Source organism: Xiphias gladius, chromosome 2 (assembly GCF_016859285.1).
Source record: "Xiphias gladius isolate SHS-SW01 ecotype Sanya breed wild chromosome 2, ASM1685928v1, whole genome shotgun sequence".
NCBI lineage: Eukaryota > Metazoa > Chordata > Actinopteri > Istiophoriformes > Xiphiidae > Xiphias > Xiphias gladius.
The window spans coordinates 2,986,639-2,998,846 of NC_053401.1; the positions used below are offsets into that span (position 1 = coordinate 2,986,639).

The window sequence follows — 12,208 nt, forward strand, 5'->3', positions numbered from 1 at the left end:
TGTTTTCATACCCGAGGTGTTGCTTTGAAAAGTTCCGCGTGAGGGATCGGGGTTGCGTCACAGCTGCAGCGACTTAATGTCACTCTCATACAAACGTCATCCGCCTGACCTGACGGCCGATCGCTTTTAAATGCAGAGGGAGCAGCAAGTTTTCAGCTGCATAGAGGCCTTATCGCATGACACGTGGCGCAGCAGGAAACGTGAAAACCACCCAGCTGATTTCTGCATTCAGTGCCAAAATCTTGCTTGGATGTGTCCTCTTATTTGATTATTCTCCAATTTTAGAATATATTAAATTCCCTCGGATTTCGTGTGCAGCTGCTTGTTTTCAGACGGCATTTAACGTTCACCTTCTTTTGTTATTGGTACCAAAAACTCTGCCATCATAGTGGCACTATTGTCAATAAATCTCAAATGACACCCGGGCCTAAAAATCCAGTCTAACATTCAGTGGCATTTTTATCGTATTTTCGTATCTGCTCCATTATTTAGGCGATGATTTACAACAAAATCCTGCGTCTGTCCACCTCCAACATGTCGATGGGGGAGATGACGCTGGGGCAGATCAACAACTTGGTGGCCATAGAGACCAACCAGCTGATGTGGTTTCTATTCCTCTGCCCCAACCTGTGGGCCATGCCCGTGCAGGTAGGAGAAACCAGACCTTGGTACGTTACTGGCTGTACTGCATGTCGTTTTTTTTTTTTTTTTATAAGTCTAACACAGTGATGTTTCCGTCAAGGCTTGTTTCTCATTTTCTGTTCTCTTTGCAGATTGTGATGGGAGTGATCCTGCTGTACTATTTATTGGGCTTCAGCGCCCTAGTTGGAGCGTCTGTCATAGTCCTGCTGGCTCCGATCCAATACCTCATAGCCACAAAGCTGGCTGACACACAGAAAAACACACTAGTAAGCAGTGTACTAACGTTGTTTTGAAATACAACACATTTCCTGCAGATTTTTCGAAACATTTTTCACAGAACTTCATGGCGTAAATCTTATTTATTTTACAGCAGCCGGCGACGTTCTTGTCCTGTAATGTCAGCTGCATACGGTTATCGGTTTTTAACACGTCACTTTCCATCCTCCGTTGTCTCTTTCAGGAACATTCTACGGATCGTCTGAAAAAGACCACAGAGATCTTAAAGGGCATAAAGCTGCTGAAGCTGTACGCCTGGGAGAACATCTTCTGCGACAGCGTGGAGGAGACCAGAGGCAAAGAGCTCACCAGCCTCAAGACCTTCGCTTTCTACACATCCATGTCCAGTGAGACGAAAACAAAAAATCGATGACATGAGTTTAAATTATGTTGAATTTCTTTATGATTGCAGAACATGCGCTCCTCACTCTCAATCTCGCTGGTTCAAACTTGAAAAGATGGGACTTGTAAATTGGTTACTACAGAATGATTCTGTCGTGTATGAAGCTCCAGGCAGATATTCAGTATTGGTCAACACAAATTAGCTCAAAAGCTTCATTTTTTTTTTTTTTGTGTGGGAAATACTTGATCATTACAGTATGGTTTTTGCTTAAAATCATCTTAAATCAAGTTAAAATTGAGTTAAATTAGCCGTTGAACTGCTTTCCAACTTTCAGGTATGTTGTGAATCCTCTAAATGACATTGCTGCCGTGCTTAAAGCACTGCAATAAAACCAGTTTTCTCCCCCTGTGCAGTTTTCATGAATGCTGCTATTCCCATTGCTGCCGTTCTTGCGGTAAGACACTTTTTGCACACTTGTAGTGAGACACCTCTGTAAGAGGGAAGACAATCATTTGTGAATCTGTAACTCCTTCAAACGCTCTCTTCACTCTCCCTTTCTTCAACCATAATGGGATTTTGACAGTATCAAGGAGGGTTATCGGACATGAGAGCGGGCTGGTAAAATTTAAATCCTGTCTTGCAGACGTTTGTGATGCACCACTTCATCAACAAAACTGGTCCCAGTCCTTCTGAGGCCTTCGCAGCTCTGGCGTTGTTCCACATCCTGGTCACCCCTCTCTTCCTTCTCTCCACTGTTGTCAGATTTGCCGTGAAGGCTCTGGTCAGGTGAGCGTGTGTCATATTGTTATTTCCTGCCGTGCTTTATGTGGTATTCGTTCTCATCGTAAAGAGACTGACTCTGACTCTTACTGGTGAGGTTGTTTTGACTGAGCGAAAGGGGGGGGGTATGGATCTGACTAAACAAGGAAGACAAACTGGAGATGCTGTGTCACAAACTGGATGTCGTTCCGTGGCAAATCTAATTAAAGGAACATGGAAGAAACCTGACAGCCGTCAAGTGAAACTCTAAACTCCTGAGAGATTACTGCTGTTGGTACCGTCACAACTACACTTATTCATGGATTGTGTGTGTGTGTGTGTGTGTGTGTGTGTGTGTGTGCCTGTGTCCGTGCGTGCGTGTTCTTATAGTGTCCAGAAGCTTGGTGAGTTTCTCCAGAGTGACGAAATTGGAGACGACAGCTGGAGAAATGGGGACATGTCTGTCTGCATGGAAGCTGGAAAAAAACACCTGGGGGCGGTGAGTCTCAATGACACCAGATCAATCGACAGAACTGATAATTGGCCATTTATTGGGCGAGTGGCTCATCAGTTTTCATTTTATAGCGAATTTAGCTGAGACTTTACAAGACCATTACATCTACACAAACACCACCCTCAGCCTGGATTGTGTTTTGTTATTCTGGCATTGCTAATAATGCTGGACACAGTGCTAAAACAATCATGAGCACGTGTCGGCAAATTATTAAACCACATATTTGGTTGTTTAGACAGATGATAGACCAGGTAGTCGGTCAAAATTAAGGGGAACCTACCTTGATCTTTCTTTGATTTGATTTGTTAAACTACGATGGTGTACATGTGAAAGTGTGGGCAGAGAAAGTTGAAGATGTATGGGTATATAACCTGGATGCTTTGCGCACTAACTTACCCAAATGTAGTTCATTTCCGTGTAAATGTTTCACACAAAATGGTTAAACTTGTGACTTTTTCAAAGCCTGTGTGATCGATCATGCCGATTTTCTAAAAGGGCTCCATTGAAATGCTGTGTTTAGCATCGGTTGCTGTGTCTCCGCAACCAACTTGGTGATTGAAATGTAACCAGTGATTCATCAATAAGACCGATGTTGCTGAAAGGGGAAATTTTCCTTGACTGTATTGTTAAGTTTCAGCTCCCTGTGGGCTACAAGAGGGAATCTAATATCGTCCTCGCTGAAACTTCTTACTCGGCGACGAGCAGTGGGACCATTGGTTTAACCGGTGTCTGGTGCGTTCACTAGGGGCAAACATTCTCCGTAGAAAAGACGTCAAAAAGCAGCAAACATATGATATGATATTTCTTGAACCTAATGTCAGTAGTTGAACCTGCTGCAGAGCTTTCACTGCTCTCAATTTAGGTCTGAGGCACATGCGGTTCACAGGCACCACGTTAAATGACTTCTGGCTAACGAAGACCTTCGACCTGTGTAAAATCCAAACATTTATCCTGTATTTAAAACGGTCGGCATCGACAAAGCACACCGAGGGTGGCAAGAAATCGTGTTTAACAGCCAGTGTTTCCTCACGGACAGGGTTTGGGTCAGTGAGGTGCGCCAGATGACGCTGCACACATTCGCTCCACGGCACATCGAAATAAGAAAAAGGAAGTCCTGTCAGTTTTACTTAAAATGTCTACAGAGGTTTGTATCTAAGATTTGAGACTTAAAAATGCCTTTTGATAGACTGGCGCTTTTGATGGCCAACTGAAGACAGAAAGACATAAGAGACAAGAAAAAAAAAATCATAAAACAAATGTTTTACAAGTTGGTCAGACAACTATTTGTTCCTTTTTTCCTTTGAGGCTGTGAGCGTAGAGTTTATAGTCTGATGAAAATCGATTTTTGACATTTATAAGTGTTTATTTACTCAGATCCTGTTATTTCCTCAGCACTAATTGTTTAAGAGTTTTGAAGGTTATAGGGGGTCTTAGAGAACCTCACCTCCCACTGAACTGCAGCCCAGACTCTAATCTTGTGGCCGTCTGAGGTTTCAGTCAACTGAGTCACATGGTGACTATTATGTTGCAGTGGGATTATCACTGTTTGTGTCTAAAATGGACAGTGGGACCACAGAGCCGAGTGACTCAAAGAACTCTTTAGAGGCCATAATGGTTTTCAAATAGGATTGTGAGGCATAAGGGCAAAACGCAACGTATCCATTTTTATAATGGAATAATGTTAAATTCATTATTCAGTAACTGAATTCAACTGTACTCTCATCAGGGCAATATACAAAAAAAATACTTAAATGCGAACAGTAACAGTTTTTCGTTCTTTCTGGTTTTAATGCTTTTATTGCTTCTACTTACTCTGAAAGCCCCATGTGCATCCGTTTTGTAGCAGCGGCATTATGTCCCTTTTTTTTTTTTTTTTTTTTTTTTAAATCAAACCATTCCAGACTCAAAATCGCAATGGCAAGACTTTAATTTAAAAAAAATTCAGCTAAGTTAAGGAGCTAAGTGGCCACTGCTGTTGTGTTATTTGACTGTACTTTCCATTAGCTTGCCAAATCAGTCAAACAGTGCAGCAAGTAACATGAATTCTTTTTTTTTTTCTTTCTGTTGTAGTTTCTATAACCTAATGTATCCTCTGCTCAGCTATCGGTACTTGTGCCAACTACCCCGTTGATCCATTCATCCCTAAAATCAAATGTAACTGTAAAAGCACTGCTTCCCGTAAATGAGAAGACTTCTTCAAAGAGCTATTAGAGATTTGTGCGGCGGTGGGGGGGTTATAAAAAGCAAATGTAGAAGCTTTCATGTTCTGGATATGCTGCAGGTCGAATCACTGTGGGGGTTTAATAAATCGGACACGCGTTGACGTGGTAATGCCCAGTGATGTCCGCGCTGGTCAGTCAGTTTGTCGTTGCATTCAAGGCTTTGGTTTGGAGCAAGTTACACCTTGACAACTGCAGGCCGGATTGTCATAAAACGTGACATCGGTAGTCATGGTCCCCAGAGGATCGATTTTTGTTGACTCACTGAGCTTTCGACAAGCTTCCCTGTCAAATGGAAATTTCCACATGGATAGTAACGGACAGATGTTTATGAAATTTGTACACAGACATTCGAGGTGCTTAAGGGATGAATCATAATGTCTTTAGTGGCCCCCTTATCTTTCCTCCACAGTCGTTCCACAATTGAGCCATATAATATAAATTTTTTATTTTTTTAAAGAATATTTATTCCCACTACAACTGGTTAAACTTTAGCCGTAGCAAAATCGAAGGCATGCTGTTTGTTCCATCCAACACTTTTTTTCGATGCCATTGCTGCATGGCATCAAAAAAGCGTTGGATGGAACAAACCGCGCAACGCATCGACACTCGCATCACTGCAGATTGGTGTTCGGCGCCTCATCAGGATACACCACTGTTCTATTTTCCAGCGTTGACGTGGATCAGTTCTCAAGGAAGAGCAGCAGATTTTATTGCATTTGCTCCCTCACGTCCCGGCTGCCTTATTCTGTCTACGTCCTCCGATGTATGCCTCGGGCGTCGGAGGACACGCTGCCACGCGGCGCGACCAGCGGGGGCTTTTTAGTCTTGAAACGTACGGCGATTTTTGGTGATGTTGGTGCAAGTGTCCATAATGTTGCGTACTGGAGTCAACTTCAGCCTCACTTGAAGTGCAAAAGACCCTGATGTACAGTATGTTCGTATGTGTGGTGTGTCTGGATAATAACAACGGGATAATGTGGTTGCAGCGGATTTGAATCCTTTGGGGCAACATCCTCAAGGGTCACATCAGGGAGAACCCCTGCACTACTTCTTCTCCCCAAGGAACTAAAGCGGATGCAGGAAAGTCTCAAGTTTATTAGTTAATGCTAACTTCAAATCTCTCTTTTTTCCCCCTCACTCCCATCCCTCCCTTGTCCTTTCGATATCCCCCTCAAGACCAAAGCCATCAACAGGAAACAGCCAATGCGCTACCAGATGGACAACTACGAGCAGCCGACCAGGCGACAGATGAGACCCACAGAGACGGAGGATGTGGCTGTAAAGGTCAGGGTCAAAGTTCACGTCCTGGGGAATGACTCAAGGAGGGGAAAGGACCAAAAAAAAAAAAAAAAAAAGGTCTGAAGGACACCAAGGACATAGCTAACAGTGTCCATGGTTAACAGTTTAAAAGATGTAAGACTTTTTAGTCTTCAGTATCTTGATAAGTGTCACTGGACTTGCCCCAGAAATGACTGTGGTCCTGTCAGCAGCCATGGGGAGAGGGCCCACAGAATTAACGACTGTATTTCTTTATGGTGCAAATTCTGCCTTTTCAAGTTTTGGTGTCAGAGGCAGCTGACCGGTCTTCAGGGACATGGACTTGAGAGGCAGAGCCAGCTCTGTAAAAGTAACGTGTCTCAGTTTGTCTTGATGTCAGACTGATCTAAGCTCTAGAGGCTTTCCTGAGCGGCGTCCGAGGTGGTTAAAGGCGGCACACCCAGGAGCGGTGAACTCGGCCTTCCACGCTGCTGCCTGGCACTTTCACAGTCCCCCGCTTAGTGATAACGTGTAAGGAGACCTTGGGGGATGGATAAGTTTAGGCACCGAGGAATGGGGTTACCATTTACCCAAATCCTGAGACTGTTAAAGCACGATATAAATGGGACTCGTCGTTTTGGTTTTGTTACCGATTTTAAACAAAGAATAGCGGCTTTCTTTTTTAAAAGAGCAGAATCGATTTCTAACCCAGATTTGATGTTCCCACACACTCAAAAGTTGTGATGTAAGAAGACAATGACAGCTGTAGTTTACAGTGAACGACGCTAGACCATTGAAAATACAAACTTCTTGCACCATAGTCTCTCAAATTATAAAAAAACCAAAACAAATTTCACCAAACGTGGTTGCGTTTCAAGTGGCATTTTAAAACCCGTTTTTTTTTTTTTTTCCCCCCCCCAGACAGAGCGGCATGGCTTTGTGTGACAAACCGCACACCTACAGTTTGGACAATATAATCAAAACAACCCGTGATAAAGAGCGTTAACTACCAGTCGGCTGGCCAAGTCATGCTGACACGAAAATTAGTTTATCTGTTATACGTCAGCCTTAATAGAAGTCTGACAGTTGTATTTTCAGATGTGTTTTGAACGAGGGGTAATAAGAGATTTACAAAGCAAAGTGTTATTAAACAACTTGGATCTTGATTGATGTGAGGGTACAGTTCTGTATTTATTACAAAACGTCTTACATCAAGTGGTCATTAACGCTCACATTTGTAAACACGTAGGAGCTGCTCTCTGGTTCGGTAATTCACACAACTCTATCAGCAGCTGTTTCATATCTCCAGTGTGGGGGTTTTGCCGGCGTGTGTTACCGCGCGTCTGCGAGCGTGCGCGCGCGGACTCAGGAAGTGTAGGATTCACACGAGAACTCATTGCCCCTCAAAGGGCCTTGTGAATTTGTCCAGCATTTTTCTCAGCCCCTCTGCGAAGGCTGCTCTTCCTGTCTCATCCCTGCGGAGTGACGTTGCCCACCAGCGAGCGCTCTGTTAATTAAAAAGAGGGAGAGGGAGAGAGCGGGAGAATACACTGTGACTTTTCCATACGAAGTCTTTGCTGACTTCTTATAATCACATGGACATAAGTGTGTGGACACCCAAACGTGACACCTGCACGTCGTAGCTGATGCGACAGGTTTTTTCTGCTGGTCGTGGAGTTGCAGATAATGTTTTAATGCCATAGACCAAGGGCTCGTTTGATGTGTTATCTATTTTTCATTTCAAGCTGTGGGGAAAAAGTTCACAGGCACTGAATGAGATGTCCTTGTGTACAGATTTAGCACTGGTTATTGACCGAGCATCTAAACGTATGTTGCGGTATAAGTATTTTTGGGGCACTTTAAGCCCTCAGTGGAGAGCTGACGGGAGAGAAAACACATGACGCAAAGGCCCCCGGCAGGACTCAGCCTGAGGATGTTGCGGTTCTTGGTTGTTAACACAAGGCCAGCAATTTTTGAAATGATCCCTTTATCTTGCGTAACATAAAACGTAGCTTCTAAAGACAACTGTTCAGGACCACTTCCTCTGGCTTCCTGCCTCTAACATTAAATAATCTTTCTTTGCTTAAAGTGCGGTGAACCCACATTTCCTTATTTCATGTTTCACATATTCCCTCTTTTTCTTACTTTCTCCTTCCCTCCCCTTCTTTCCTTTTCGATAGCATCTGATCTCTCTCCCCCTTTTTCTACCCCATCCTCCCTTTTTTTTTAGAAATTATTTTTTTTTGTCTCTGCAGCTACAAAACCAGTTTGTTATTTTCGACATGTTTGTTTTCCTGATGGGTAGATATGGGAAGAAGTGTGATGCTTTATTGGAGAGGTTTAGTAATTTAATCCCTCAATATAAGGAATTCAGACTAAAATAACAATCGAGTCAATATTGTAATATTCATATTGGGTATTTGTTCTCAGAGAAAATTTTTAATTCTAAATTTTAAGATGTACCTGAAACATCCGATGAGATACCTGACTAGTTTCAATGCTACGTCACCTCCTCTTATCCTCAATGGTCTAAATCTCTACAAACTAGGTTCCTCGTACTTATTTGCTTACGTCTTTTGGGATCCGTGTCACAGGGGAAGGGAACAGTGCAGTCAAGGCCGGGGGGAGGATTGTCAGATAAAGTAAAGCTAAAATAAACAAATAAATGCTGCAGATGGGAGGAAAGTAAACAGTCCTAGCAGGAAGCGGGACGACCACTAGAAAGGGATGAGATACGAAGTCCGGTTACACGTTTGACTGCTTTTGGACTGTGATATCTTTTCCCGGGGACCTTTTTAAATGCAGCGAACGGACTCATATAGATGGTTCTCACTTCCATCTGTAGCCAACACGTTTATCATATGCAGAACGTTGCACAGTGTAGATGGCACTGGAATTCCTGACTTCCCCCTTTGTGATCTTACTAGTAAAGAAACTCACCAAAAGCTAGGGCACAAAACAACTTTTATTTGCACCAACACCCGGAGCTACAGATTAAGTATTAAGTATTTTTGTTTTTTAAAATTTAGATTTTTACTAGGAACAAAAGACACAAAAGATGCATATTACACAGCATCACCCTCCTGTTTTTGACATTAAAAAGAAGGGAATGAAGATGATGATTAAAAAATATTCTATTCCTGCGTGCGTATGTGCCTGCATATAAGTGTCGTATACTGTAACTCATCTGCGAACAAATAAAAATAAAATTAAGGCTAAAGAGAGTGAAGGAAGGAAGAGAAAAAAAACAAAACGAAAAAATAAATCATCTCATAAATAAAAAAGGGGAGGGATTTTGCTGCATACGTGAAATTATGCCTCCAATGCTGCATCGTTAACTATCATCAACTATCACTGTCTTCAGTTCGAAAATTCCATATGGCAGGAAGATCCCAAGCTATTGTCCATGTTTGAGACAAAATATTTACTAAGTTGGCAAAGATATCTGATCAGATGTTGAAGGTCAGTGATCAAAGTTTAGATTTGTTTACCTCCTCTTGGCTGTCGAAGGAGATAACAGTTGATTCATTCTTTCCTCTCTCTCCTTTTTTTTTTTTTTTTTTTTTTTTAAACTGATCTGACAGCAGTTTGACTGCAGCGTTACGCTTGAAGAAATCCAACTGAACTTGAACTTCAGATCCCCGACGCTCAAAAAATGTGTTTGGCTGGCAGCCGGGGTTTTTTTTTTTTTTTTTTCCTATCCTTAGTAGATAAAACTTTGAAGAAAATCAAAGGTCATTTCAGATTTTATTTCATTATCCCAATCAAGGGCCTAACGATGAAGTGTGTTCTGTGCTGTAAGGCCGTTTGAATTTGTGACTTTATCCTTAGCCCGGTGATTATATTATGATTACTGACCCTCTCATGAATACAGAAGTGAGCACGGATCAGGGCTTTGGTGGGTCCTCAGAGAAAGAAAGAACTGGACCACAGCAACTGTCCATTCTTGCTTAATGACGTTTCGCTTGTCGACGAAATGGTCTCTCTCCGGACCTGAGAAATGCATCGCGCTGACGACCTTTGGTCCGGAGTCGCTCGCACCAAGAGCACAGCGTGTGGTCCCCTTTTTTTGTGTCGTGCCGGTCATCTCGGCGGCGTCTAATGCAATGAGCTCACTGTTAGGGTTTCTTAAACTCTGGGGCAGGACATAAAGACGGGTCATGTGCTTAGCTCTGGTGGGTCCACGACATGACAGGAAAATAGCACGTAGTCATATGTTGCACAATAACAATTTACTGTGAGACGTGCACTGTAAAGAATAAATGAATCTGCAGCATTAGTCTACTACTTTACTTTTTTTTCATCTTTATCTTGTGGAAAGCCTCTGTGCTTTAGCGAGACATTTTTCTCTCACTGAATTTCTCCTCATCTGTCTATTTTATGCTTTTTGCCTAGGTGAGCAATGGATTCTTCACCTGGGGAAGCAACCTGTCGACACTGTCGGACATCAACATCCGCATCCCGACAGGTAGGACCAACCACTCCACCAGACAGTGACTTGAGCTTCAGCCGAGCTTGGATTGAGAATTTAATCAGAATTTTGAAAAAAAAGAAAAGAAAAACGAGGGCTACCATCTAATCCAGTAAAACTGCCAGGAGATCCAGAGAATTTGAAGCGAACACATGCAAATAATGGCAAATTTCTGCTGCCAATTTTTTAAGCAGATGTGAATTCTGTTGAAGTAGACGTGTTTCTGGAAGTTGGTGATTGTGACAGTAAAAACTGTTCATTTTTGGCTTAGTCAGTTACAGGTATAGGTTTTAATTTTAATTACCAAAGCCAACAGCGTTAATGTTAACTTTAGCTTTAATGCTAATGCCGCCGGAGTCTTACCTCAAAGAGGTGGGGTTTAAAAATTTTTTTTTTTTTTTTTACGAAATTTGCGCAATAGCAACAGTCAAAAAAACCAGGTTTGAGGCTGTGTACTGGAGAAAAATTCTGACGTCGTGTGAAGAACTTAATGGAAATAGCGTTGTTTTTAGAATAAGGATAAGGTCAATAGCTGGATTAGATCGTAACCAACGGGCCCTGCTGTTTGGTTCTGCTCAGACAGCTGAGGGTTGTACTTTTAGAAGCACAATCATCTTCATCAACCATCTCTTCTGGTGTCGCCCAAAGTGTTAAGGAACTCCCGTGTGGTTGCCAGAGTGCGTGTAATGTCACAGGAAAGCCCTTTCTGTAATGCTTTTGATTGGAGTGTTATTTCCTTAATCAGAAGACTCCTGCTGCCCATAAAGTTGTTCTGTGCAGACCGTGTACCTTTTTTTAAGTTTTTTTATTTATTTTATTATTTTTTTTATTTCAGTTTTTTTCAAAACTAGTTTTGTCAGGTTACAAGTGGCCGTAGATTTGGAGCTGATGTTTCTCTGTTCGGTCCCCCGTCTCTCAGTGGGCTAAAACCTGAAATTCCTCAGGGTCAACGAGATCAACGGTGAAACGTGAATGAAACACGCAGACCTGCTGTGCGTGCGTTGCGGTAATGCTGCAGGCAAGTCGCTGAAATCCCGAGTTCCAGGAGACCGGGTAACTTTCAGGAGGCTGCCAGCAGATGGACCGTGTAGTATATCACACACACTTGTACCGTCCCCTGGGAAGTGACTTGCTAGCTATCCCAGTCATGCCACTACTGAGACAAACAGCATCTGTTGTTCTGCCAAGTGCTGGTGTAAAGTTATTTGGAGTAACTGTAGTGTGTGTGTGTGTGTGTGTGTGTGTGTGTGTGTGTGTGTGTGTGTGTGTGTGTGTGTGTGTGTGTGTGTGTGTGTGTGTGTGTGTGTGTGTGTGTGTGTGTGTGTGTGTGTGTTTTTCTTCTATCTTTTGTGTGAATCAAGTTGAGTTTTTCAGAACAACGATGTCTTGTAGAAGTGAGGACATTTTGGCAGGTCCTCACTTCTTCCAGGGACGATTTTGGTGTCAGGACTTGGGTTTTTTTGAATGAAGTTAGATTCGGAGCAGATTTGAGTTTAGGGTTGACTTTAGGCTGATGGGTCAGATTTAGGGGATAATTAATGAATGAAGTCACTGGACGGATAGAATCTCAAGGATTTGTGCACTCAGTTGGCGCCTAGCTTAATCTAATGCGGTCCAACGCGTCAGTCCTGTAATAAATCCTCCTTCACGGCTGAGTGCTGGGTGTGTGCGTTTGTTTGTTTTTGTTTTGTTTTTTGTTTTGTTTTTAAAAAAAAACCAACATC

At 42.6% G+C, this 12,208-nt stretch overlaps 1 protein-coding gene across 7 annotated transcripts in view; it reads left to right on the forward strand.

Annotated features, from left to right (window-relative positions):
• Positions 1-12,208, forward strand: part of abcc9 (ATP-binding cassette, sub-family C (CFTR/MRP), member 9) — a 59,174-nt gene that overhangs the window by 14,785 nt on the left and 32,181 nt on the right. For all 7 annotated transcript variants that reach the window (XM_040148134.1, XM_040148143.1, XM_040148173.1 and 4 more), the window contains 8 exons: positions 493-648; positions 774-908; positions 1,103-1,265; positions 1,675-1,715; positions 1,905-2,047; positions 2,411-2,519; positions 5,933-6,040; positions 10,409-10,481. In XM_040148134.1, the coding sequence (XP_040004068.1) occupies positions 493-648; positions 774-908; positions 1,103-1,265; positions 1,675-1,715; positions 1,905-2,047; positions 2,411-2,519; positions 5,933-6,040; positions 10,409-10,481 (928 nt within the window). The remainder of the gene's footprint in view (positions 1-492; positions 649-773; positions 909-1,102; positions 1,266-1,674; positions 1,716-1,904; positions 2,048-2,410; positions 2,520-5,932; positions 6,041-10,408; positions 10,482-12,208) is intronic.